General features: G+C 40.4%; 1 protein-coding gene across 12 annotated transcripts in view; it reads left to right on the forward strand.

Annotated features, from left to right (window-relative positions):
* ENTPD1 (ectonucleoside triphosphate diphosphohydrolase 1) overlaps positions 1-23886 on the forward strand; it is a 207694-nt gene that overhangs the window by 139946 nt on the left and 43862 nt on the right. For 10 of the 12 annotated variants that reach the window (XM_055093209.1, XM_055093210.1, XM_055093211.1 and 7 more), the window contains 5 exons: positions 5534-5651; positions 8186-8336; positions 10329-10488; positions 11210-11449; positions 13293-13553. In XM_055093209.1, the coding sequence (XP_054949184.1) occupies positions 5534-5651; positions 8186-8336; positions 10329-10488; positions 11210-11449; positions 13293-13553 (930 nt within the window). The remainder of the gene's footprint in view (positions 1-5533; positions 5652-8185; positions 8337-10328; positions 10489-11209; positions 11450-13292; positions 13554-23886) is intronic. The other 2 variants (XM_055093213.2, XM_055093214.2) reach the window with 2 other exon arrangements.

The raw sequence follows: 23886 nt of genomic DNA on the forward strand, positions 1-23886 counted from the left end.
TGATTCAATAATGATCTGTTGAATTCTTTCTCTGTGCCTAATGTATAGTAGGATATACCATCGTGGATGCTGTATATACTGTGGTAAACAAAGTAGACCTGCCCTCATGTAGCTTACAATCTAATAATAAAGATAGATATTAATCAAATAGCTGCATAAATATGTAATTACACCATGTGGCCAGTACCGTCTTTAGAGGGAAAATACAGGCATTCTGATCAGGAGGGTAGGATCTAAACTCAGGAGGTCAGAGAAGGCTGAGATGTCAAGTGAAGGGCTTTCTCGGTAAAGGCCCTGGAGCAGAAACCATGAGACCTATGGGCAACTGCAAGCAGGTCAGTTCCACCAGAGGTGTTTTCTGAATGAGAAGAGGGTGAAATATTCTACTTCTGTGGAGCCAGGAAGCAGGCTGTCTGATGCTCTAGTTTCTCTTTCTTTCTGCTTCTAAATAGACTTACCCAGAAGCCTGGTACTATGACATTTGTGTAGGTAGAATTGTTTCCATCCTAAGGATATATCTGCCCCACGTCTATATGGCCTCCAGTCTCAGTGAGCTTAGGGTCTGTTGCGCCTACATTTCCAGGTCTTCACCAAGGCCCCTGCATTGGTGTTTCCATGAACCAAGCAAGGTCACTTCTACTGTTCCTCTTTCTGGACCAGCACTTCTATCCATGCAACCTAGCTCATGAAGATCGGTTATGATCTTCATGTGATCACTGCACTCCAGCCTGGGTGACAGAGCGAGACTCTGTCTCAAAAAAAAAAAAAAATTAAAAAATTTAATTTATTTTTAGACTCATGGGGCACATGTGCATATTTGTTTCATGGGTATATTGCATGATGCTGAGGTTTGGGCTTCTAATGATCCTGTCACCCAAGTAGAGAACATAGAACCTGACAGGTAGTTTTTCAACCTTCGACCTCCTCCCCACCTCCCCTCTTTTGGAATCCCTAGTGTTTATTGTTCCCGTCTTTGTGTTCATGTGTACCCAACGTTTAGCTTCCACTTATAAGAATATGCAGTATTTGGTTTTCTGTTCCCGTGTTAATTCGCTTAGGGTAGTGGCCTCCAGCTGCATTCATGTTGCTGCAAAGGACATGATTTCATTCTTTTTTATGGCTGCATAGTATTCCATGGTGCATATGTACCACATTTTCTTTATACAATTCATCATTGATGGACACCTGGGTTGATTCTATGTCTTTGCTATTATGAATAGTGCTGTGATAAATATACAAGTGCAGGTGTCTTTTTGGTGGAATAATTTGTTTTCCTTTGGGTATATACCTAGTAATGGGATTGCTGGGTCAAATGGCAATTCTATTTTTAGTTCTTTGAGAAATCTCTAACCTTCTTTTCACAGGGCTGAATAAATTTGTGTTCCCACCAACAGTGTGTAAGCATTCTCTTGTATGCACAATCTTGCCAGCATCTGTTATTTTCTGACTTCTTAATAGCCATTCTGACTGGTATAAGATGGTATCTCATTGTGGTTTTAACATTCATCTCTCTGATGACCAGTGATGATGAGCATTTTTTCAAAAGTGTATTGGCCACTTGTATGTCTTCTCTTGAGAAGTGTCTATTTATGTCTTTGACCCACTTTTTGTGTGTTTACTCTGTCACTGTTTTTTTTTTTTTTTGCTCTGCAGAAGCTCTTTAGTTTAATTAGGTCCCAATTGTCACTTTTTGTTTTAACTGCATTTGCTTTTGAGGACTTAGTCATAAATTCTTTCCTGAGGCCAATGTCTGGAAGGGTATTTCCTAGGTTTCTTTTATGACTTTTATAGTTTGAGGGTCTTACAAGTTATGTGTTTATTCTACCTTGAGTTAATTTTTGTACATGGTGAGAGGTAGGGGTGTAGTTTCATACTTCTACATATGGTTAGCCAGTTTTCCAACCACCATTTATTAAATAGGAAGTCCTTTTCCCATTGTTTATTTTTGTCAGCTTTGTCAAAGATCAGTTGGTTGTAAGTGTATGGCTTTATTTCAGGGTCTCTATTCTGTTCCATTGATCTATGTATCTATTTCTGTACCAGTACCATGCTGTTTTAGTTATCATAGCTTTGTGGTTTAAAGTTAGGTTATGTGATGCCTCTGGCTTTATCCTTTTTGCTTAGGATTGCCTTGGCTATTTGGGCTCTTTTTTGGTCTGTATGAATTTTAGAGTAGATTTTTTTCTAATTCTTTGATTTCTTTGGGCAATACGATGCATTCAAAAAAGACTTGGAAGGAAATAAATAAAAATAAAAGTGATATCTAATTAGTAGAATCTTAAACATCTTTTTTTACTTCATTTTATAAGTGATATTTAAGAAACTTTTAGTACTCTTAAAATAGAAAATAATATTGAAATAATCCCGAGGGAGTGTCAGATCTCTTCCTTACCACCTAAATCTTACTGTTTTCTTTAAAGGATATACTCATAGGGACTTTTGGAAATATTTAAATATAAGCTACAGAGAAATGTTGGGTTTCTCCACTGCCAGACTTTGAGGCATTCACTAGCTAATGGACTTTTGAGCCCAGGAGGCAGAGAGAACATGAACATTCTCCAGACTTCTGGGAGGCTTTATTTACTGAAGCCCTTGTAGGCCTCGTACTCTCTGGAACATGCATTGGAAAATGCTGGTGTGGTGGAAAGAGAACAAAACGTTGTGGCTACCTGGGCTCTGATGGATGTTGTAACAAAGAAAGGCAAGCTCCCCAAATGCTCAAATTGAACTTTCAGTCAAGCTTTATCTGCCTCTCAAGCAGCAAACAATGCCAGTTTTTTATTCTGCAAGCCATTTTAGAAGACAAAATGTTTGGCACAGTTGCACAGGTTAGCATGCTAGTGTACTGTGTACACAAGATGAAATGTCTTCAATTTGCGTTAAAATATGCTTTACCCCCTTCTCAAACACTTGTCAAATGAAACGTAGTAAAAGCTTTTGTTTCTCAACTACCTCACTGTGTAAGTAAGGCCTTAGAGAAAACAAGCTGACAGAAGCAAGCCTGGTTCTTTGGCTCTATGGGAAGAATGACTTTCATATCAACAATGTTAGAATAAAATGTCCTGATCCCAGATAAATGCTGCTTGCTGCTTCTACCTCGCCAGTTTTTGTCGTATGCTGCTGTGGTTGGAACATTTTCTGGCAGGAAGAAATCAGGGGCTCTGTTAGGAAACAACAGAATTTTCTGCCATGTAATTCCTGAGCCTCTTTCTCCACTCTGGGAGGTTTCTCAAGGGTCCAGTGGCCCCAGACCTTAGTCAGTGTTCCTCTCTGCCCACAATGGCCACCACCTAAGCCATTTCTTGGATTCCTTTCACTGCAAGCCTAGCTGCAGAGGAGTCTGTCCAGCTTGCTTCCTTGCTGTGCCCAAAGCCAGCATACAGGCGCTTTTCTTTCTAAAGGCATAATGCTAATTACTGGAGGGAATCCCCACTGTGTGTAACTAGGAAGAGAACACTGTGGAGGTTATGGCAGGTCAAGGGTCCTCACAAGGTCTGCACGGTGGTACTCCCTGGTCTAGTGAAAGGGAGTAGAGTTTGACACTCAATAGGCTCTACTTTTAGCTTTTCCTAGTGGTCCAGGGAGGTCTCTTAAATCCTATTTCTTGTCTTCTTTTCTCCCTGGAGTCTCTTAGATTCATAGCAGATGATATATATACCCATTGCCACCTACATTTTCAGGTCTTCACTGGGGCCCCTACATTGGTGTCTCCATGAACCAAACAAGGTCATTTCTACTGTTCCTCTTTCCAGACCACTGCTTCTGTTCATGCAACCTAGCTTATATATGTAGGGAGATTCACACACACACACACACACACACACACCACACCCACACACACACCCACACACACAGCTAAATTAAGCATTTTTAAAGTGGCAGACCATACTTTGAGGTCTGCAGCTTAAATAAGCAGCCATGTGACAAGCGTCTCCTTCTTCTCTTCCTTTCGCTTCCCCATTTACTTCCCTCTATGTTTCTTCTCTAAGGAAGATTTAAAAGCACATGTGCCATCATGCTCTTCTCCCAAGTTCATATCAGATGTCATTAATCAATCATGGAATTTTTTAATCCTGAGTAAGCCCAGAGATATAACCAAAGATGACTATCAGTTGATCAAAATGGGCATTGAGCAGTTTACTCCTGGGTAGATACCCCCAAAGAAATGAGAGCTTATTTCAACAAAATGAAATGCATATGAATGTTTCTGGCAGCTATATTTCCAGTAGCCCCAAACTGGAAATAACCCGAATGTCCATCAACAGTTGAATGGATAAAAATATAGTATATCCATATAATGAAATACTCTGCAGTGATGGAAAAAGATGAACTACTGATACACACAGTTTGAGTTCATCTTACATAGTGTAAAGTGAAAGAAGTTAGACATAAAGGAGGCATACTATGTGAGTTCATACATTGCAGTTCAAAAACAGGCAGAACTCATACATGGTGGTAGAAGTTATGACAGTGTAACTGACTGAGAGGGGCACTGGGAAGCCTTATGAGGGCTAGAATGTGTTCTGTATCTTGATCTGGGTGGTGGTTATATGGATGTGCACATATGCAAAAATTTATTGAGGTGTATGCCTAGTATTTGCACACTTTACTGTAGCTACCCCTCATTTAATGTACTTAAAAGGGGGCACCAATTTGAAAATTATTGCCCAGCCCTTGCTTCTATGTTTCTGTGTATAGTTTCTGTTTCTAGTTCTTTCTCCTGCTGTCATCTGTCCTTCTTCTCCTCTGCTGACTTTCTTTCTTCCTTTTTTTCTTCTTTTCATCTCCCCCTACTCATAAAGCTAAAAACATGAAGTTTAAGTACATATATTGTAAAATATATTAAATACAATTTTACAGTTATATTCATAATTTAAAAGTGAGTGTATTTAGTGTTTTTCACACCTCTCCTTAAAACAAACTCTGCATTTATTGAACTAAAATTAGATGAACATATTTATTACGTCTTACTGGCACTCAATGGAGTAACTCAGTGGTTCCCAAACTTATCTGCACATTAGAATCATGTGGGACCTTATAAAAATTCCAAAGCCCAGGACACAATACCACATCAATTAGATCACAATACCTGGGTCTAGGACACAAGCATCAGTAGCCATTGAAGCTTTCCAGGTGATTCCCGTATGATTCCAATGTGTAGACAAGTTTGGGGACTATAGATTAATGGCTTTCTATTCCTTCCATAGTGTCTCAGCTACTTCAGCATGTGGTTCTGAATCTTGGCTGCACATTAGAATCACCTAAGAAGCTTCTAAACAATACTGCTTCTTGGGCCCTGTTCTGCATAAGGTCTGAATATTTCTAACATGCAAACAGCATGAAGAGCCCCGTTCTAGCAGGGTTGTTGTCCTGGTAGATCTTGTGATCGGAGTGACTCCAGTGCCATCCCCTCAATGTTCCTCTCAAATACTTTCTCCTCATGTTTTTGAAAATTCCAGTCCTTTCTCTTGCAAGCCTAATATGGAGATGAGTGATGTGATACTGATAAGTTTTTGGTCTGTGTTGCTTTCAGTATGGGATTGTGCTGGATGCGGGTTCTTCTCACACAAGTTTATACATCTATAAGTGGCCAGCAGAAAAGGAGAATGACACAGGGGTGGTGCATCAAGTAGAAGAATGCAGGGTTAAAGGTAAGATGAAGACCAAGGGAAGGGGAGGCCAACAGTGGGGCATGAGAACATGAGAGGTGTATGACCAGTAGAACACAAGAGAAAAAGGAGTCCCACGCATAGGAAGCCAAGTGAAGAAAACAGTGCAGCTGCTGTTGTTATGTTATCGTTACAGAAAACATATTGAAATCAGTCGTTAATGATCAAAACCTAAGAATAAACACACGTAAATATAATTAATAGTAGCTCCCATCAACAGAACACTTCTGCATGCTATGTACTTAGTACTGAACATGTGTTACTTCAGTATACCCTCATAATCTCCCTTTGAGGTATGCATTATTATACTAATTTTTTAAAAATGAGGGCACTGAGGTTGAGAGAGGTTATACCACTTGTTTGTTACTCAAGCTAGTAAGTGATGGAGCTGTGGTTCAAACCAAGTTCTGCCCGACTTCAAGTCTACATCTTAGCCAGTGCTTCTCAAACTTGCATGAGCTTGTTAAAAACACAGATGATGGGTCCCATCCCCTAGAGTTTCTGAGTCAGCAGATCTGGAATGAAGCCTGATAATCTGTATTTCTAAGAAGTTCCTAGGTGATGCTAATCTGTCTGGTTCAGAGATTTATTGCTCTCTTAATCTTTGTACCCTGATCTACAGCTTGGAAGACATTTTTCAAAGCTTTCAGCTTCTGTGTAGGCAGGAAAGACCAAATTATAGGCTCTTAGGGCTGGGAAAAGGAACTTACAGATCGTTTAAATTTTGTTTCACAGAGAAGGAAACAAAAACCTGGAGGATTAGTGCCTTGAAAGTAGCAACAGAATAGAGACAAGAATCTAGGTCTCCTAATTACACTCTAGGTTTCCTGCTACTCTGAGCTGCTGCATTATATATCAATAATTTTTTTCTTTTAAGGTCATAATATGTTAGAGTGGTTGACATTCAGCTTTCACTCCCTTTACCCAGTACCCTACCATGCACCATTATACCACAATCTCTCTGACTTTTATCTCTCTTAGCCTTTTGAGCTGGGAACCCACTGTTTATTTTTAGTCAGACTGATAGCCTAGATCCTAGAAGATAATTGATTTTCAGTTTGACAGCCTGTGGAATCCACTAATTTTCACAGGTCGTCAAGAAAGTAGTAGAGAGGAGATATTTCCAAGAGAGCAAGTCATTCTACCCAGTAGCCCCATCAATACTGACACTTTGGCCCCATCTGAGACAGTACTTCTGGCCTTTCTTAAAGCCCAAATCCCTCATTTTATTGGCTTTTATTTGACACACTGCCTTCCATTTTTAAAAGTTATTTTAATGGCCAAGCACGGTGGCTCATGCCTGTAATCCCAGCACTTTGGGAGGCTGAGGTGGGCGGATCACAAGGTCAGGAGATGGAGACCATCTTGGCTAACACGGTGAAACCCTGTATCTACTAAAAATACAACAAAATTAGCTGGGCATGGTGGTGCGTGCCTGTAGTCCCAGCTACTAGGGAGGCTGAGGCAGGAGAATCACTTGAACCCGGGAGGCGGAGGTTGCAGTTAGCCGAGATCGTGCCACTACACTCCAGCCTGGGCGACAGAGCAAGACTCTGTCTCAAAAAAAAAAATCTAGCAGATGTCCTTCTTCTGAGACTTATCCCATGAGCGTTTGGCCTAACAATGAAGGATTCTTCCCTCTCAAAAGAGAGAGTTCTCTAGTTAATCAAATATTTAACACCAAATTTTCTGAATCAAAACAATTAGCTGGTAACTTAGAGCTGATTTTCTCATGGTTATTAGGCTGTTTGAAAACCTGTGAATGATCTGGATAACTTATTTGAATAATTATCCTTAAAGCAATTACTCTGCTATGAAGCACTGATAGTGTAGATATTTATCTTAATGTGAGATGAAAGTGTTGTTATAACTTCAAAAAGCTTAAGGAATCTTGGCTCTAATCCTCCATAGCAACAGTCGGTTTTGCTCTAAAACTGGAAAAACAGTTTTGCTAGGGAGGCAGGATATCGGAGTGGAAAAGTCACTGAAGAGACATAGATTCTGTTCCTCTTTCTTGTAACAGGAAGCAACTCCACCTCAGAAACTTTAAGGTGCTGGCCAGGATCAGATAACTAGTTAGTGGCAGCTTCCATCTTTTTAGTAAAAGCCAATTTGTCTGCTGCTTAATTTTTATTCCAAGTGTTATCTTTAGGTCTTTTAGGAACTAGTGTCATTAATTACAGTGTTCCGGAGGAAATATCAAAAAGCAGCTAACAGAGTAGCTATCTATAAGATCCCCATTAAAGTCTGAGAATGTTATGCAATTGAATATGAAATTGCGCCATCCAGTGGCAGAATTATTGAACACTGGACAGACCCAACTTAAAGTCTGGAAATTAAATCCTCTCAAGGCTAGGTCCAGTGAATTACCCTCTAAGTACAATAACCTAACGTATAGTACATCAGGAAATTGTTTTCTTCTATTTTTTTCAAAACACCATATTTTGATCTACTATTGTCAAGGTATGTTTTATAATTTTTTTTAAAAGATTGTTATCTTCTACATCTTTTCCTAGGTCCTGGAATCTCAAAATTTGTTCAGAAAGTAAATGAAATAGGCATTTACCTGACTGATTGCATGGAAAGAGCTAGGGAAGTGATTCCAAGGTCCCAGCACCAAGAGACACCCGTTTACCTGGGAGCCACGGCAGGCATGCGGTTGCTCAGGTATAGCAGCATGTAGGGACCAAGAGTATCTGGGAGTTAGGCTTGGCAGTGAAAGAGCCTCTGAAGTTATGGGAAAGGGCCACACTCCCTAATACCCCAAGTTCTACACACCCAAGTCCATACTTAAGAAAGGATATTTCAGTAAGTGAATAAAATGTTCAAACTCTTAGTATATATAGGGGTAGGATTTTATGTATGTTAAAAAAAAAAGCCCCCTTGTGCATCTCCCTATGGGGGATTCAAGGGGGAAGGGGCACAGGGAGAGAAAGACTGGGCCCGTATACTCTGGGGTTTGGGGCTACAGATTTAACTATTCAATATCTGTGAGGAAGAGGATAAGAGGAGACTCATAGACATCCCAGGTCATAAATATTCACAACTAGCACATCTTTATATCACTTGATACCTGTGTGAATTATTTGTTCACTTGTTCATTCATTCAGCATATAGTGCCTGCTCTATCCAGAATATGAAAACTCAACCCTCAAGGAAATCAGTTTCAATGCAGGGTGATCAGTGTTTTAATAGAGGAGTGCTCAGAGCTGCTGTGGGAGCACATTTGGCCCTGCCCAGGGTGAGAGGAGGTCAGGAAGACTTAGAGGAAGGGATGCCTGAACTGAATCATGAAAAATGAGTTGGAGGATCGGGGAACAGCTTTATCAGCAGAACAGACAGCATGCATTCAGTAACTGATGTTTATTCAGCACCTATTATATGTCAGGCACTGTTCTAAGTACTGAGGATATAACAGTGAACAGGACAAAGTCTCTGACTTCATGGAGCTTGTGTTCTACCGGATGTGCAAAGGTAGGGAAGTGTGAGAGGCGTATTCAGAGGACTGTAAGTAGTTCTGCATAGATAGAAGATAGGTAAGTAGTGTAAAATAATAATGATAATAATAGTAGCAGCTCGTATTTATTGAGCCCTTCCTATGTTCTTAGCACTACGCTAAGCACTTAATTGCACTGTCATAACAACTCTATGAAATTAATAATTATTAACAAGATAAGGAAGCTGTGGCTTACAAATGTTAAGTAACTCACCCAAGGTCACACACCTGGGAAGTGGTGGAGCCAGGATTCTGAGTGGGATTCTGAAAAGGAAGGGTCCAGGTCACAAAGTGCCCTATGGGGCCATGCTAGGAAGTTTGGAGTTTATCTTAGAGATAGTAGGAAGCCATTAAAGGATGCTACACAACTGGTGACACTGGTAGAGAAGATGGATTGGAGGGGAGAAAAGCTGGGGATAAAAGGAAGGCAGTTAGTAGGTGTGGACGCCATTTAGATGTGGACGCCATTAGGCCATTTAGGGGCCTAATGCCAGCTGGAAGGTAGCATCCTCTCGCTCAGAGACTCCCAGTGTTGGGTAGCCTAGATCTTGGAAGCAATTGCATCCCATCTTCATTAAGACAACCCTGGAAGATTCCTTCTTTAGGTCTCAAGGTCTCAAACAGACCCAAGAACTGAGCTGTAATATGAGGAAGATTTTTCCCAGTCTGGCAGCAGAGGAGATTGGATGTCTATTCCAGGTCATTTGCCACCTGATTTCTACTAGAACCCTAATTAAAAACCTGGAGCAGAGTCTGGCCATGTAACCAGCTAGGAGCCACCCATAGTGGTTAATATAGCACACATCAGCTTCAGGTATGGTCATCAAACCATACCCAGCTATCACCACCACAGTAATTTTAAGAGCCTTTGATAACTTTTTGAGCCAGGGAACTTCAGAACAAAAGTGGTATTTTAAGGAAAACCAACCTATGAAAGGATTGGAAGGATGTGGATTTGGAGAGAGATGAACAAAATATTAATTCTGCCTCATCCAAAAAAGGGGTTTCTTGGACAGCTGTGTGCGAAGATCCCCATCTCTTCATTTATTCCAGGGCATTATGGTTCACTTCTTAGTAGCACTGTGTGGATGCTGTAGCTGAAATGGGTAATGTAATATAATTATTAAAACAAAAATGATAACCTCAGCTCTTCCTTTGTACAGGATGGAAAGTGAAGAGTTGGCAGACAGGGTTCTGGATGTGGTGGAGAGGAGCCTCAGCAACTACCCCTTTGACTTCCAGGGTGCCAGGATCATTACTGGCCAAGAGGAAGGTGCCTATGGCTGGATTACTATCAACTATCTGCTGGGCAAATTCAGTCAGGTGAATATCTCACAGCATCCATGGAGGTGGCTCTCTGGAGGCCAATGCCATTGCTATCTCAGGCAGTACTTGGGTCGCTAGCCAGAATGAATGAATGAATGATAGATGGATGGATGGATGGATGACTGGATGAATGAATTTACTCTCACATTTGTAAGGGTCACCAGAGGTATAATTCTCTTACAAGACCTTCTACTATTGGGAGAATAAGGACATGTCTTTACCTTAGGGAGGCATAAAGGAAATTAAAAATTTATCGTTAAAAATTAGAATAGCTAACATTTGCCTTCTGCTATGTGTCTCCCACTGTGCTCAGCACTTTTCATGTTTTCTCTGATTTCATCCTTAGAACAACAGTATGAGGTACTACATCATCCCCATTTTAGAGCCCCATATCGATGCCTAGAGAGGGTAATTAGTCTGCCCATGGCTGTACAGCTAACAAGCGACTGAGTGAGAATTTGAACTTGAATGTGTCTGGCCTCAGACCTCTTGTTTTTAAACACCAGTTACACTGCTTCTATGTCCGGCAGTCTGAGCTATGTCTTTGAAGCCCCTCTTTTCTTGCTGATAATCTGTTGTAGATCAGGAGCCTCTAGTGAGCTTTGCCTCACCTTTATGCCCCTGTTTCTTTGCCTTAGGAAATCCCTGACTCCAATAGATAGTATGAAAAGCAGGGTGTCCAGAGACTTCTAGCACTGGTAACTGTACTGTCTTTCAGAAAACAAGGTGGTTCAGCATAGTCCCATATGAAACCAATAATCAGGAAACCTTTGGAGCTTTGGACCTTGGGGGAGCCTCTACACAAATCACTTTTGTACCCCAAAATCAGACTATCGAGTCCCCAGATAATGCTCTGCAATTTCGCCTCTATGGCAAGGACTACAATGTCTACACACATAGCTTCTTGTGCTATGGGAAGGATCAGGCACTCTGGCGGAAACTGGCCAAGGACATTCAGGCAAGTATAACTCAATCCAGACCTGCCCTCTTCACATCTGCACCTCCAGCCCCCACATCCTGTTGTTTTCTGTTTCAAATTCAGTAGTTGTCTGAACTTGGTTATTGTACTTTCCAAACCTTTTTAGGCAGGATATTGAACTACATCTGGTTGACCCCTATAAATTGTTTCAGTCAGACATCCCCTCCCATGTTTGTTTACTGCGTTATCTCCACAGACACAACTGAGATCTTCTCTCAGGAAATAATTTCTCCCCCTCGTGGGGTTGATAATGAAAATTATGTGGTAGAATATTGCTTGTTGGAGGGGGAATTGCAATTTATAAGCTCTTTTAGACCACTTTTTAAAGCTCCCTTTCCTACAAACTACAAAAAAACAGAGTTGTTAGAAATGACCTGGAGAGGAGAAGGAAAAAAAAAAAACACTTCAGGAGAAACACAAAATGTATCAATTGACACTTCAAATCTTGTCATCTTGTCCCCAGATGCTTTCTGCATTTTGAAGACAAGAAAAGTTAAACACACTTTGGGAGGCTGAGGTGGGTGGATCACTTGAGGTCAGGAGTTGGAGACCAGCCTGGCCAACATGGTGAAACCCCATCTCTACTAAAAATACAAAAAAAGAAAAAAAATTAGCCGGGCATGGTGGCACATACCTGTAATCCCAGCTACTTGGGAGGCTGAGAAAGGAGAATAACTTGAACTGGGAGGTGGAGGTTGCAGTGAGCAGAGATTGTGCCACTGCACTCCAGCCTGGGCCACAGAGTGAGACTCCATCTCAAAAAGAAAAAAAAAGAAAAGAAAAAGAAAACAAAAGTTAAACATACTCAACATCATGTGAGTACCAGGCACACCCTGACAAGTAAACACAAAGCCAGGATGTCATATCTAGCTGTTCCCTGTCTCCACTGAAAGGATAACAAGTTCTCTGCTCTTCTCCAAAGCATTCTCTCTGGTTTTCAAAACCACTACCAATAAGATGGTCCTGGGAGTAGGGGGCGCTGAGAGACATCCACTGAGCCTCAAAGCTCCACTAACCTTCTTATCCACAGCAGCCTCCTTTCTTCCCTAGTAGGTTGTGGGTTAGAAATTACTTTTTTTTGGGCCAGGCGCGGTGGCTCACACCTGTAATCCCAGCACTTTAGGAGGCCGAGGCGGGTGGATCACTTGAGGTCCGGAGTTCGAGACCAGCCTGACCAACATGGCGACACCCCATCTCTACTAAAAATACAAAAAATTAGCTGGGTGTGGTGGCACACACCTGTAATCCCAGCTACTAAGGAGTCTGAGGCAGGAGAATCGCTTGAACCTGGGAGGCTGAGGTTGCAGTGAGCTGAGATTGCGCCATTTTACTCCAGCCTGGGCAACAGAGCAAGACTCCATCTCAAAAAAAAAATTATTTTTCTTGGATAGGAGAATGCTTGAAGAAGAAAAAAAATTTTTTTTAAATAATTTTTAAATTATGTAGGCTCCTGGAGAACTACCCCCAGGCCCAAATTTTTGACAACCTTGAGAGTTTCCTTGTGAATTTGCTCCTGACCTAGATGATTAGGACTAAGCACTCAGGGACATTTCAAACTAATGGCATTTCTGGGCCCAGTTTTAACTACATCAGCATTCTTTGACTAGCCAAATACATTTATATCTGATACCACTTCTGGTGCCTGTTACACAAATCCATTTTTCATATTTATTCCTAAGGGTAAAAAGGCAGGGCAGGACATATTGATGCCAATACCAAGTGGTGGGATGTTGTACAGTGCCTACATATTGATTAAGTCAGACTGTACCTTTTGTATCCAAAGCGTTCACACATGATGCTTTCAAGTGATTTTTCCATTCAGGTTGCAAGTAATGAAATTCTCAGGGACCCATGCTTTCATCCTGGATATAAGAAGGTAGTGAACATAAGTGACCTTTACAAGACCCCCTGCACCAAGAGATTTGAGATGACTCTTCCATTCCAGCAGTTTGAAATCCAGGGTATTGGAAACTATCAACAATGCCATCAAAGCATCCTGGAGCTCTTCAACACCAGTTACTGCCCTTACTCCCAGTGTGCCTTCAATGGGATTTTCTTGCCACCACTCCAGGGGGATTTTGGGGTAAGTTTGTGAAATGATGAGGTATAGGATGTCTTGTTTACAAGTTATAGAATATGTGCCTACAAAAGATTTAAATAATAGGATGCATTTTTCTCTTACATAATGTCTTGAGGTAGATGATTAGGGGTTGGTTCTTCAGCTCAACTATGTCAGAACTTGGGATCAGTTTTTTCCACTATCTTTGTGATCTTTTTGTGCTAAGGTATGTTACTGCTCCAAGCACCATATCACTAGGTCACTGCCTCCTTTTTGGCTCTAGGCAGCACCTTAAGCCCAGGTTCATCTCCATTCTAGTCAACAATAAGAGTACTGCCTTTCCGGAATGGGGGAGGTCCCAAAGAGGTTAGCCCCAGCAGTGTGGGAAAACTGACTAGGGGGTTGTGCCCAGGGGACCTTGTGGGACAGACCTCCTACAGCCACAGAACAGCCACTCTGATTTGGCATCTCCTTTGGCCAAGTGACAGAGCAGACTTCCCAGGGCTGGGGATGCTAAATCTGCCTCTTCCTTGTCTCTGCCTGTCCCCAGGGATATCTCCCTTCAGGATGTCACGATGCTTACTGTGGGTTAAGACAAAGACAGGTTTCCTGCTAGGGAACCCAGGATGATGGGGAAGCTGATTGTCCACCTTGATCTCACTTTTTCCAGTGTAGAAATTGTGAGTTTGGGGGAAATTTTCCACAAGATTGGTGTCAGGCAGAATCGGGGGAGAGGTGACATGGATGTGGAAGTTTGATTATCTTCCCGTCTGCTTGGAGTTTTTTCACTTCTTTGTGGCCCCAGGAACTGTCTCATCTTCATATTTGATTTCTGGGATATTGCTGGTGATAATCTCAGTGCTGTACATTTGTTTCTGGTTGTCTGTGGTTGGGGGGCATGAAGCCAGCTTGCTTCCATGCCGCCATTTTGGAATCAGACATCCAAGCATCATATTTTCTTTCACATGCAAAGCCAAAGCAGGAAAGATGTTTAAGGTTTTCCTTGCACACATCTCTTGCACACACATTTTGCAGAAGTGCCAACTGACATCTTTTCAGATCCTGCTGGCCAGAACTTGGTGAAATATATACTCTAAACCAATCTGTGATAAAGAGAAATGGATTAATATAGTTAGTTTAGACTAATTATTGTTTATCACCTGAGGAGTCGTTTTTGAGGATATTGCTTTCCTCTACTTGGGTAAAATCAGGACTTCATAAGCGAGGAAGAAGGGGGCTAGCTATGGGGTATGTGCCTGTTAGAGTTTGCCATAGGTGGCTTCTCAAATGTTAGAAGGAGGAGGAGCAGCAGTTAGATGACACGGCTGAGGGTTTTCCTCTATAAAGACATTTAGGAAGTAGAAACTCAGGAAATCCCAAAGAAACATTGAAGATAACATCATTGTCATTATGTTTTGAAGAGTTGGGGAATTATTTGAATCCTAGCTCCAAATTCCTTATTTTCTTAATAACTCCAGAGTAAGATAAAATATTTGAGCAGAGGCAGAAGAGATGGCTCTTAATTGACTCAGTCTTCAAATTTCTTATTTTGGTCCCAGAGGCTGAGCATTATTATAATCATAGTTTAGTAGCATATTGAAAAATTAGCTACCATCTGTCAAATGCCAATTATTGACTAAGCACTATATGTATATTATCTCATTTATTCATTCAAGATATTCAAAGAAACAAGGCTTTTGCCTGCCTTCATGCTTTCTCCCTTTTCAGAAAACAGATCAGCATGTAAGAAGGGAGGTTCAGCTCCTCCCCTCTAGGACCCCAGCAAGAGAGTTTCTCCTAAGGTCACCTGGCTTGGCCCAAGACAAAGCTCTAGAAGAGAACATAGGCACTGTCGTAATCAGATCTGATTCTACTTCTGGCTTCTTATGAACTGTATGAGCTGTTCATTTTCTTGGTCTCTGAGAAAACAATAGGTAATGCCATAGATCCAGACTTACCTCAACCATGGTCCAAACCACAGTCTACCCTCCCCTCAAGGTTCCTGAGGGAAATACATGACAAGACAATGACTGGCAGAGTAATATTTGGTTATTAGTTGGCTGCAAACCCAAATTCAGAAGAAACTGAACCTCACTTGAATGCCCTGTGACTGAGCTGGCACTGGCTCTTCACCTTGGACTTTTTTTGGGCCAGGGCCCTTGCCTTAGATTGAACTCCTTGAAGAGGAAGGAGGGTGCCACCTTGGCCAAGGGCCTTTTTCATTCCAGTCACTGCGAGGATGTAAATCTAAAGTCAATGAACATACCCTTGTGTCTTGAGTTTGTAACTTCTCAGAAAGTTTCACTTCCTGGGAAACATGGCCAATTCCTGCCTTCAAGCTTGAGCAAACCTTTCCTCCTTAGGGGACTGGAATTTCTTGCCTTTGAATGTGATTCATCCAACCAAAGCAGGGAGAGATAGGGGCTGGAAAAGGGTGGAGGAGTCTTGAACTCCCCCTGGAGGCTTTTCTGTTTGATCCCTTAGTTCCTCATTGAGATTGTTCTCCCAGCCTTCTGAACCTCAGTTTGGCAGTTCCTGAGACTATCGCATTGCCTGCCTCTATGTAGGATCTTTCTCCTCTAGATACAGCCCTCAGGGTCAGGACTGTCTTGTCCCGATTTCTGCATTGGCAGTTTCATTCTGCTTCAGATTTTTTATGTTTTTTGTTTTGTTTTGTTTTATGCCCTCTGTAATGTATCCCTAAGACCTAAAGTTTTTTTGTCTGTTTCCTCATCTGTACAATGGGGACAGTAATATCTATCTCATTGATAGTTGTGAGTCAGACAAGCAGTGATGGTCTGGGAAATGTCCAACAACCAACTCTCGGGGAATGGGGAGCTGATTTGTAGCACTTACCAGTTTCCATGGTGTAAGTAGTTCTACTACAGCCTATTTCAAGCTATCAACATATCAACTGGCTCACAAAAATCTGGAAATTTTAAGAATCAGCTCTTGTGAGTACATAAGAAAGAGTCAGCTCCAGCACACCATTGTAAATAGCAAAAAGTGGGCATACCCCAGCACCACCCTTAAAAAGGTTAGGTCTTTATCCTAGCAGTCTTCATTCTATGCTGTCCTTCCTGCAGGGAGTTCCTGTTATCGAGTCCTGCCTCTTGAAGCATAGCTATGTGCAACACAGAAATCCAGTTTCATTCCCATTCTTTCCAGAACTAGTTAGCCTGGGTGTTCTCAAGCCACAGAGAATTTGTTGGGGAGAGAGTTTTTGCCACAGTTGCATTCAGCACTGATGATCTGATTCTTAGTTGGTAAATATGGTATTAAAAATTGTCATTGCTTTAGTCAGTCTGGCTACACTGTAGCCTTGGTTGCTAAACAGAATCCAATGTTGTGGGCAAATCAGAAACACTAACAAGAAAGAGGGAACATCTGTAGGGAATTACTTATGAGGTAATTTAGAAATTATTTTTAAAGATCACATTGTGCTGTTTATATAAATAAGAAAGGGAAGAAACAAGTTCAATAGGAAACTGGAATTAAAGAACATTAAAAACATATTTGTTTACATATGTATACATAAATGTGTGTATATTTATATTTATTTATATTTATATTTTTGTTGGTACAAAAGTAATTGTGGTTTCAGACCATGAATTTTATTTTTTTAATTTTTTTTGAAAAGTACTAAATATATAAATATTCACAAGTTCAACAAAGGAGAGAAAATAACACCAATAAAATCCCCAAAAACTTAACAATACATTAATCTAGGTTGGATGATCTTTTTTTTTTAATTATACTTTAAGTTCTAGGGTACATGTACACAACATGCAGGTTTGTTAGATATGTATACGTACGCCATGTTGGTGTGCTGCACCCATTAACTCGTCATTTACATTAGGTATATCTCCTAATGCTATCCCTCCCCCCTCCCCCCACCCCACGACAGTCCCTGGTGTGTGATGTTCCCCTTCCTGTGTCCATGTGTTCTCATTGTTCAATTCCCACCTATGAGTGAGAACATGCGGTGTTTGTTTTTTTGTCCCTGCGATAGTTTGCTGAGAATGATGGTTTCCAGCTCCATCCATGTCCCTGCAAAGGACATGAACTCATCATTTTTTATGGCTGCATAGTATTCCATGGTGTATATGTGCCACATTTTCTTAATCCAGTCTATCATTGATTGACATTTGGGTTGGTTCCAAGTCTTTGCTATTGTGAATAGTGCCGCAGTAAACATACGTGTGCATGTGTCTTTATAGCAGCATGATTTATAATCCTTTAGGTATATACCCAGTAATGGGATGGCTGGGTCAAATGGTATTTCTAGTTCTAGATCCTTGAGGAATCGCCACACTGTCTTCCATAATGGTTGAACTAGTTTACAGTCCCACCAACAGTGTAAAAGTGTTCCTATTTCTCCACATCCTCTCCAGCACCTGTTGTTTCCTGACTTTTTAATGATTGCCATTCTAACTGGTGTGAGATGGTATCTCATTGTGGTTTTGATTTGCATTTCTCTGATGGCCAGTGATGATGAGCATTTTTTCATGTGTCTGTTGGCTGCAAAAATGTCTTCTTTTGAGAAGTGTCTATTCAGGTCCTTCGCCCACTTTGTGATGGGGTTGTTTTTTTTTTTCTTGTAAATTTGTTTGAGTTCATTTTAGATTCTGGATATTAGCCCTTTGTCAGATGATTAGGTTGCAAAAATTTTCTCCCATTCTGTAGGTTGCCTGTTCACTCTGATGGTAGTTTCTTTTGCTGTGCAGAAGCTCTTTAGTTTAATTAGATCCCATTTGTCAATTTTGGCTTTTGTTGCCATTGCTTTTGGTGTATTAGACATGAAGTCTTTGCCCATGCCCATGTCCTGAATAGTATTGCCTAGGTTTTCTTCTAGGGTTTTTATGGTTTTGGGTCTAACATGTAAGTCTTTAATCCATCTTGAATTAATTTTTGTCTAAGGTGTAAGGAAGGGATCCAGTTTCAGCTTTCTATGTATGGCTAGCCAGTTTTCCCAGCACCATTTATTAAATAGGGACTCCTTTCCCCATTGTTTGTTTTTGTCAGGTTTGTCAAAGATCAGATAGTTGTAGATATGTGGCATTATTTCTGAGGGCTCTGTTCTGTTCCATTGGTCTATATCTCTGTTTTGGTACCAGTACCATGCTGTTTTGGTTACTGTAGCCTTGTAGTATAGTTTGAAGTCAGGTAGCGTGATGCCTTCAGCTTTGTTCTTTTGGCTTAGGATTGACTTGGCAATGCAGGCTCTTTTTTGGTTCCATATGAACTTTAAAGTATTTTTTTCCAATTCTGTGAAGAAAGTTATTGGTAGCTTGATGGGAATGGCATTGAATCTATAAATTACCTTGGGCAGTATGGCCATTTTCACGACATTGATTCTTCCTACCCATGAGCATGAAATGTTCTTCCGTTTGTTTGTATCCTCTTTTATTTCATTGAGCAGTGGTTTGTAGTTCTCCTTGAAGAGGTCCTTCACATCCCTTGTAAGTTGGACTCCCAGGTATTTTATTCTCTTTGAAGCAATTGTGAATGGGAGTTCACTCATGATTTGGCTCTCTGTTTGTCTGTTATTGGTGTATAAGAACGCTTGTGGTTTTTGCACATTGATTTTGTATCCTGAGACTTTGCTGAAGTTGTTTATCAGCTTAAGGAGATTTTGGGCTGAGATGATGGGGTTTTCTAGATATACAATCATGTCATCTGCAAACAGGGACAATTTGACTTCCTCTTTTCCTAATTGAATGCCCTTTATTTCCTTCTCCTGCCTGATTGCCCTGGCCAGAACTTCCAACACTATGTTGAATAGGAGTGGTGAGAGAGGGCATCCCTGTCTTGTGCCAGTTTTCAAAGGGAATGCTTCCAGTTTTTGCCCATTCAGTATGATATTGGCTGTGGGTTTGTCATAGATAGCTCTTATTATTTTGAGATATGTCCCATCATTACCTAATTTATTGAGAGTTTTTAGCATGAAGAGTTGTTGAATTTTGTCAAAGGCCTTTTCTGCATCTATTGAGATAATCATGTGGCTTTTGTCTTTGGTTCTGTTTATATACTGGATTACGTTTATTGATTTTCGTATGTTGATCCAGCCTTCCATCCCAGGGATGAAGCCCACTTGATCATGGTGGATAAGCTTTTTGATGTGCTGCTGGATTCGGTTTGCCAGTATTTTATTGAGGATTTTTGCATCAATATTCATCAAGGATATTGGTCTAAAATTCTCTTTTTTTGTTGTGTCTCTGCCAAGCTTTGGTATCAGGATGATGCTGGCCTCATAAAATGAGTTAGGGCAGATTCCCTCTTTTTCTATTGATTGGAATAGTTTCAGAAGGAATGGTACCAGCTCCTCCTTGTATCTCTGGTAGAATTCGGCTGTGAATCCATCTGGTCCTGGACTTCTTTTGGTTGGTAAGCTATTAATTATTGCCTCAATTTCAGAGCCTGTTATTGGTCTATTCAGAGATTCAACTTCTTCCTCGTTTAGTCTTGGGAGGGTGTGTGTGTCGAGGAATTTATCTATTCTAGATTTTCTAGTTTATTTGCATAGAGGTGTTTATAGTATTCTCTGATGGTAGTTTGTATTTCTGTGGGATCGGTGGTGATATCCCCTTTACCATTTTTTATTGCATCTGTTTGATTCTTCCCTGTTTTCTTCTTTATTAGTCTTGCTAGCAGTCTATCAATTTTGTTGATCTTTTCAAAAAACCAGCTCCTGGATTCACTGATTTGTTGAAGGGCTTTTTGTGTCTCTATTTCCTTCAGTTCTGCTGTGATCTTAGTTATTTCTTGCCTTCTGCTAGCTTTTGAATATGTTTGCTCTTGCTTCTCTAGTTCTTTTAATTGTGATGTTAGGGTGTCAATTTTAGATCTTTCCTGCTTTCTCTTGTGGGCATTTAGTGCCATAAATTTCCCTCTACATACTGCTTTGAATGTGTCCCAGAGATTCTGGTATGTTGTGTCTTTGTTCTCGTTGGTTTCAAAGAACATCTTTATTTCTGCCTTCATTTCGTTACGTACTCAGTAGTCATTCAGGAGCAGGTTGTTCAGTTTCCATGTAGTTGAGCAGTTTTGAGTGAGTTTCTTAATCCTGAGTTCTAGTTTGATTGCACTGTGGTCTGAGAGACAGTTTGTTATAATTTCTGTTCTTTTACATTTGCTGAGGAGTGCTTTACTTCCAACTATGTGGTCAATTTTGGAATAAGTGTGGTGTGGCGCTGAAAAGAATGTATATTCTGTTGCTTAGGGGTGGAGAGTTCTGTAGATGTCTATTAGGTCCACTTGGTGCAGAGCTGAGTTCAATTCCTGGATATCCTTGTTAACTTTCTGTCTCCTTGATCTGTCTAATGTTGACAGTGGGGTGTTAAAGTCTCCCATTATTATTGTGTGGGAGTCTAAGTCTCTTTGTAGGTCACTAAGGACTTGCTTTATGAATTTGGGTGCTCTTGTATTGGGTGCATATATATTTAGGATAGTTAGCTCTTCTTGTTGAATTGATCCCTTTACCATTATGTAATGGCCTTGTCTCTTTTGATCTTTGTTGGTTTAAAGTCTGTTTTATCTGAGACTAGGATTGCAACCCCTGCCTTTTTTTGTTTTCTATTTGCTTGATAGATCTTCCTCCATCCCTTTATTTTGAGCCTATGTGTGTCTCTGCACGTGAGATGGGTTTCCTGAATACAGCACACTGATGGGTCTTGACTCTTTATCCAATTTGCCAGTCTGTGTCTTTTAATTGGAGCATTTAGCCCATTTACATTTAAGGTTAATATTGTTATGTGTGAATTTGATCCTGTCATTATGATGTTAGCTGGTTATTTTGCTCGTTAGTTGATGCAGTTTCTTCCTAGCCTTGATGGTCTTTACAATTTGGCATGTTTTTGCAGTGGCTGGTACCAGTTGTTCCTTTCCATGTTTAGTGCTTCCTTCAGGAGCTCTTTTAGGGCAGGCCTGGTGGTGACAAAATCTCTCAGTGTTTGCTTGTCTGTAAAGTATTTTATTTCTCCTTCACTTATGAAGCTTAGGTTGGCTGGACATGAAATTCTGGGTTGAAAATTCTTTTCTTTAAGAATGTTGAATATTGGCTACCACTCTCTTCTGGCTTATAGAATTTCTGCCAAAATATCTGCTGTTAGTCTGATGGGCTTCCCTTTGTGGGTAACCCGACCTTTCTCTCTGGCTGCCCTTAACATTTTTTCCTTCATTTCAACTTTGGTGAATCTGATAATTATGTGTCTTGGAGTTGCTCTTCTCGAGGAGTATCTTTGTGGTGTTCTCTGTATTTCCTTAATTTGAATGTTGGCCTGCCTTGCTAGATTGGGGAAGTTCTCCTGGATAATATCCCGCAGAGTGTTTTCCAACTTGGTTCCATTCTCCCCGTCACTTTCAGGTACACCAATCAGACGTAGATTTGGTCTTTTCACATAATCCCATATTTCTTGGAGGCTTTGTCTGTTTCTCTTTATTCTTTTTTCTCTAAACTTCCCTTCTCACTTCAATTCATTCATTTCGCTAGACCATTCTTAAAAGAAGATACACAAATGGCCAACAAACATGAAAAAATGCTCAACATCACTAATTATCAGGGAAATGCAAATTAAAACCACAGTGAGACACTACCTTACTCTCCTGCAAGAATGGCCATAATTTAAAAATCAAAAAATAATAGATGTTGGCATGGATGTGGTGTAAAGGGAACACTTTTGCACTGCTGGTGGGAATGTAAACCAGTACAACCACTATGGAAAACAGTATAGAGACTCCTTAAGGAACTAAAAGTAGAACTACTGTTTGATCCAGCAATCCCACTACTGGATATCTACCCAGAGGAAAATAAGTCATTGTATGAAAAAGACACTTGCACACACATGTTCACAGCAACACAATTCACAGTTGCAAAAATATGGAACCAGTCCAAATGCCCATCAATCAACAAGTGGACAAAGAAAATGTGGTAAATATATATATGTATGCATATATATATATATATATATACACACACATAATTGTATATACACACACTATGGAATACTACTCAGCCATAAAAAGGAATGAAATCATGGCATTTGCAGCAAGGACACATGATGTATTAAGTAAAACAAAGCAGTATTATAAAAAATTTGTCTAGTATCATCATATTTAGGTTATACATATACATATACACATATCTAATTATATAAATATATATTCACTATTTTCTATTACATATCTATTTGCTATTAGATATTAAACAGTAAATTGTTAAAAAGTGTACATCTCTAGAGGATGGTTAGATTAAGGAGGGACTTCCATTTTTAACTTGTATTATTTAAATTCTATATAATAAACGTGTTTTTTTTGAATAAGCCAGCATTTTAAAGACATTTCTATTTTGAAGGAAAAGAAATGAATAGGGAAACTTCATGTTTTGAGAAATAAATAAGAGCAAGATTCTGAGATGCCAGAGGGAGCCTTCTGAAGGTCATGGGAAATTTTTCAAGAGCCCATGGCATGTAGTGTCTTGGGGGGTTGGAGGTGGCATGGACCAGGAGGCCCTGCTGACTTGATCCCTATGTATCCTACTGAAGGCTCAATATGTTGCTAAATCTACCTCATAGAAATTTTTTGTTTGTTGATCTGTTTTTTATAATTTGTACTTACTTTATAAAGCAAATGTCACTACTTAGCAAAAGCAAGAGAGTTTCTAGATGCTTACCTCATTGAGACTTTTGCTAATAGAATAAGCTCTAGGATTAATTTCAGAAAGTCTTTTGAAATGTAACAATTTAAGGAAATATTTATTAGTGCTTTATTGCATGCTCATTATAAAAAAAAAAAAAACTGTACAAAAAGCTTAAAGTAAAAACTAAAAGGTCTCTTCTCCCTCTCACCCCACCATCAGTTCACTAGAGGAAAAATGAGGAGTAGTTGTAATAAACAGGAAGAACTTTTCCAGGCATTAGCTATGCGAATCCAAGCATATATAAATTTATCCAGATTTAACAGAGATTGTTGTGCCTTAGGAACTAGAGAGAGAGCAGTTTTCTGCCACTTATTTACGGAGCACTCACATGTGCCAAGTGCCATGTTAGTGAGGGCAGATTCAACCAAGAACAAGGGAAATTCCGTGCCTGCCATCACAGAGTTGGCATTCTAGAAAGCAGGCAGACATGAGACCAGAAACACAAACAAAGGCAAATCCGACTGCTGCACATCAAAAGGAACTGCTGGGGCCGGTCGCGGTGGCTTACGCCTGTAATCCCAGCACTTTGGGAGGCCGACGCGGGCGGATCACGAGGTTAGGAGATCGAGACCATCCTGGCTAACGCGGTGAAACCCCGTCTCTACTAAAAATACAAATTAGCCGGGCATGGTGGCAGGCGCCTGTAATCCCAGCTACTCG

Source organism: Pan paniscus, chromosome 8 (assembly GCF_029289425.2).
Source record: "Pan paniscus chromosome 8, NHGRI_mPanPan1-v2.0_pri, whole genome shotgun sequence".
Lineage (NCBI taxonomy): Eukaryota > Metazoa > Chordata > Mammalia > Primates > Hominidae > Pan > Pan paniscus.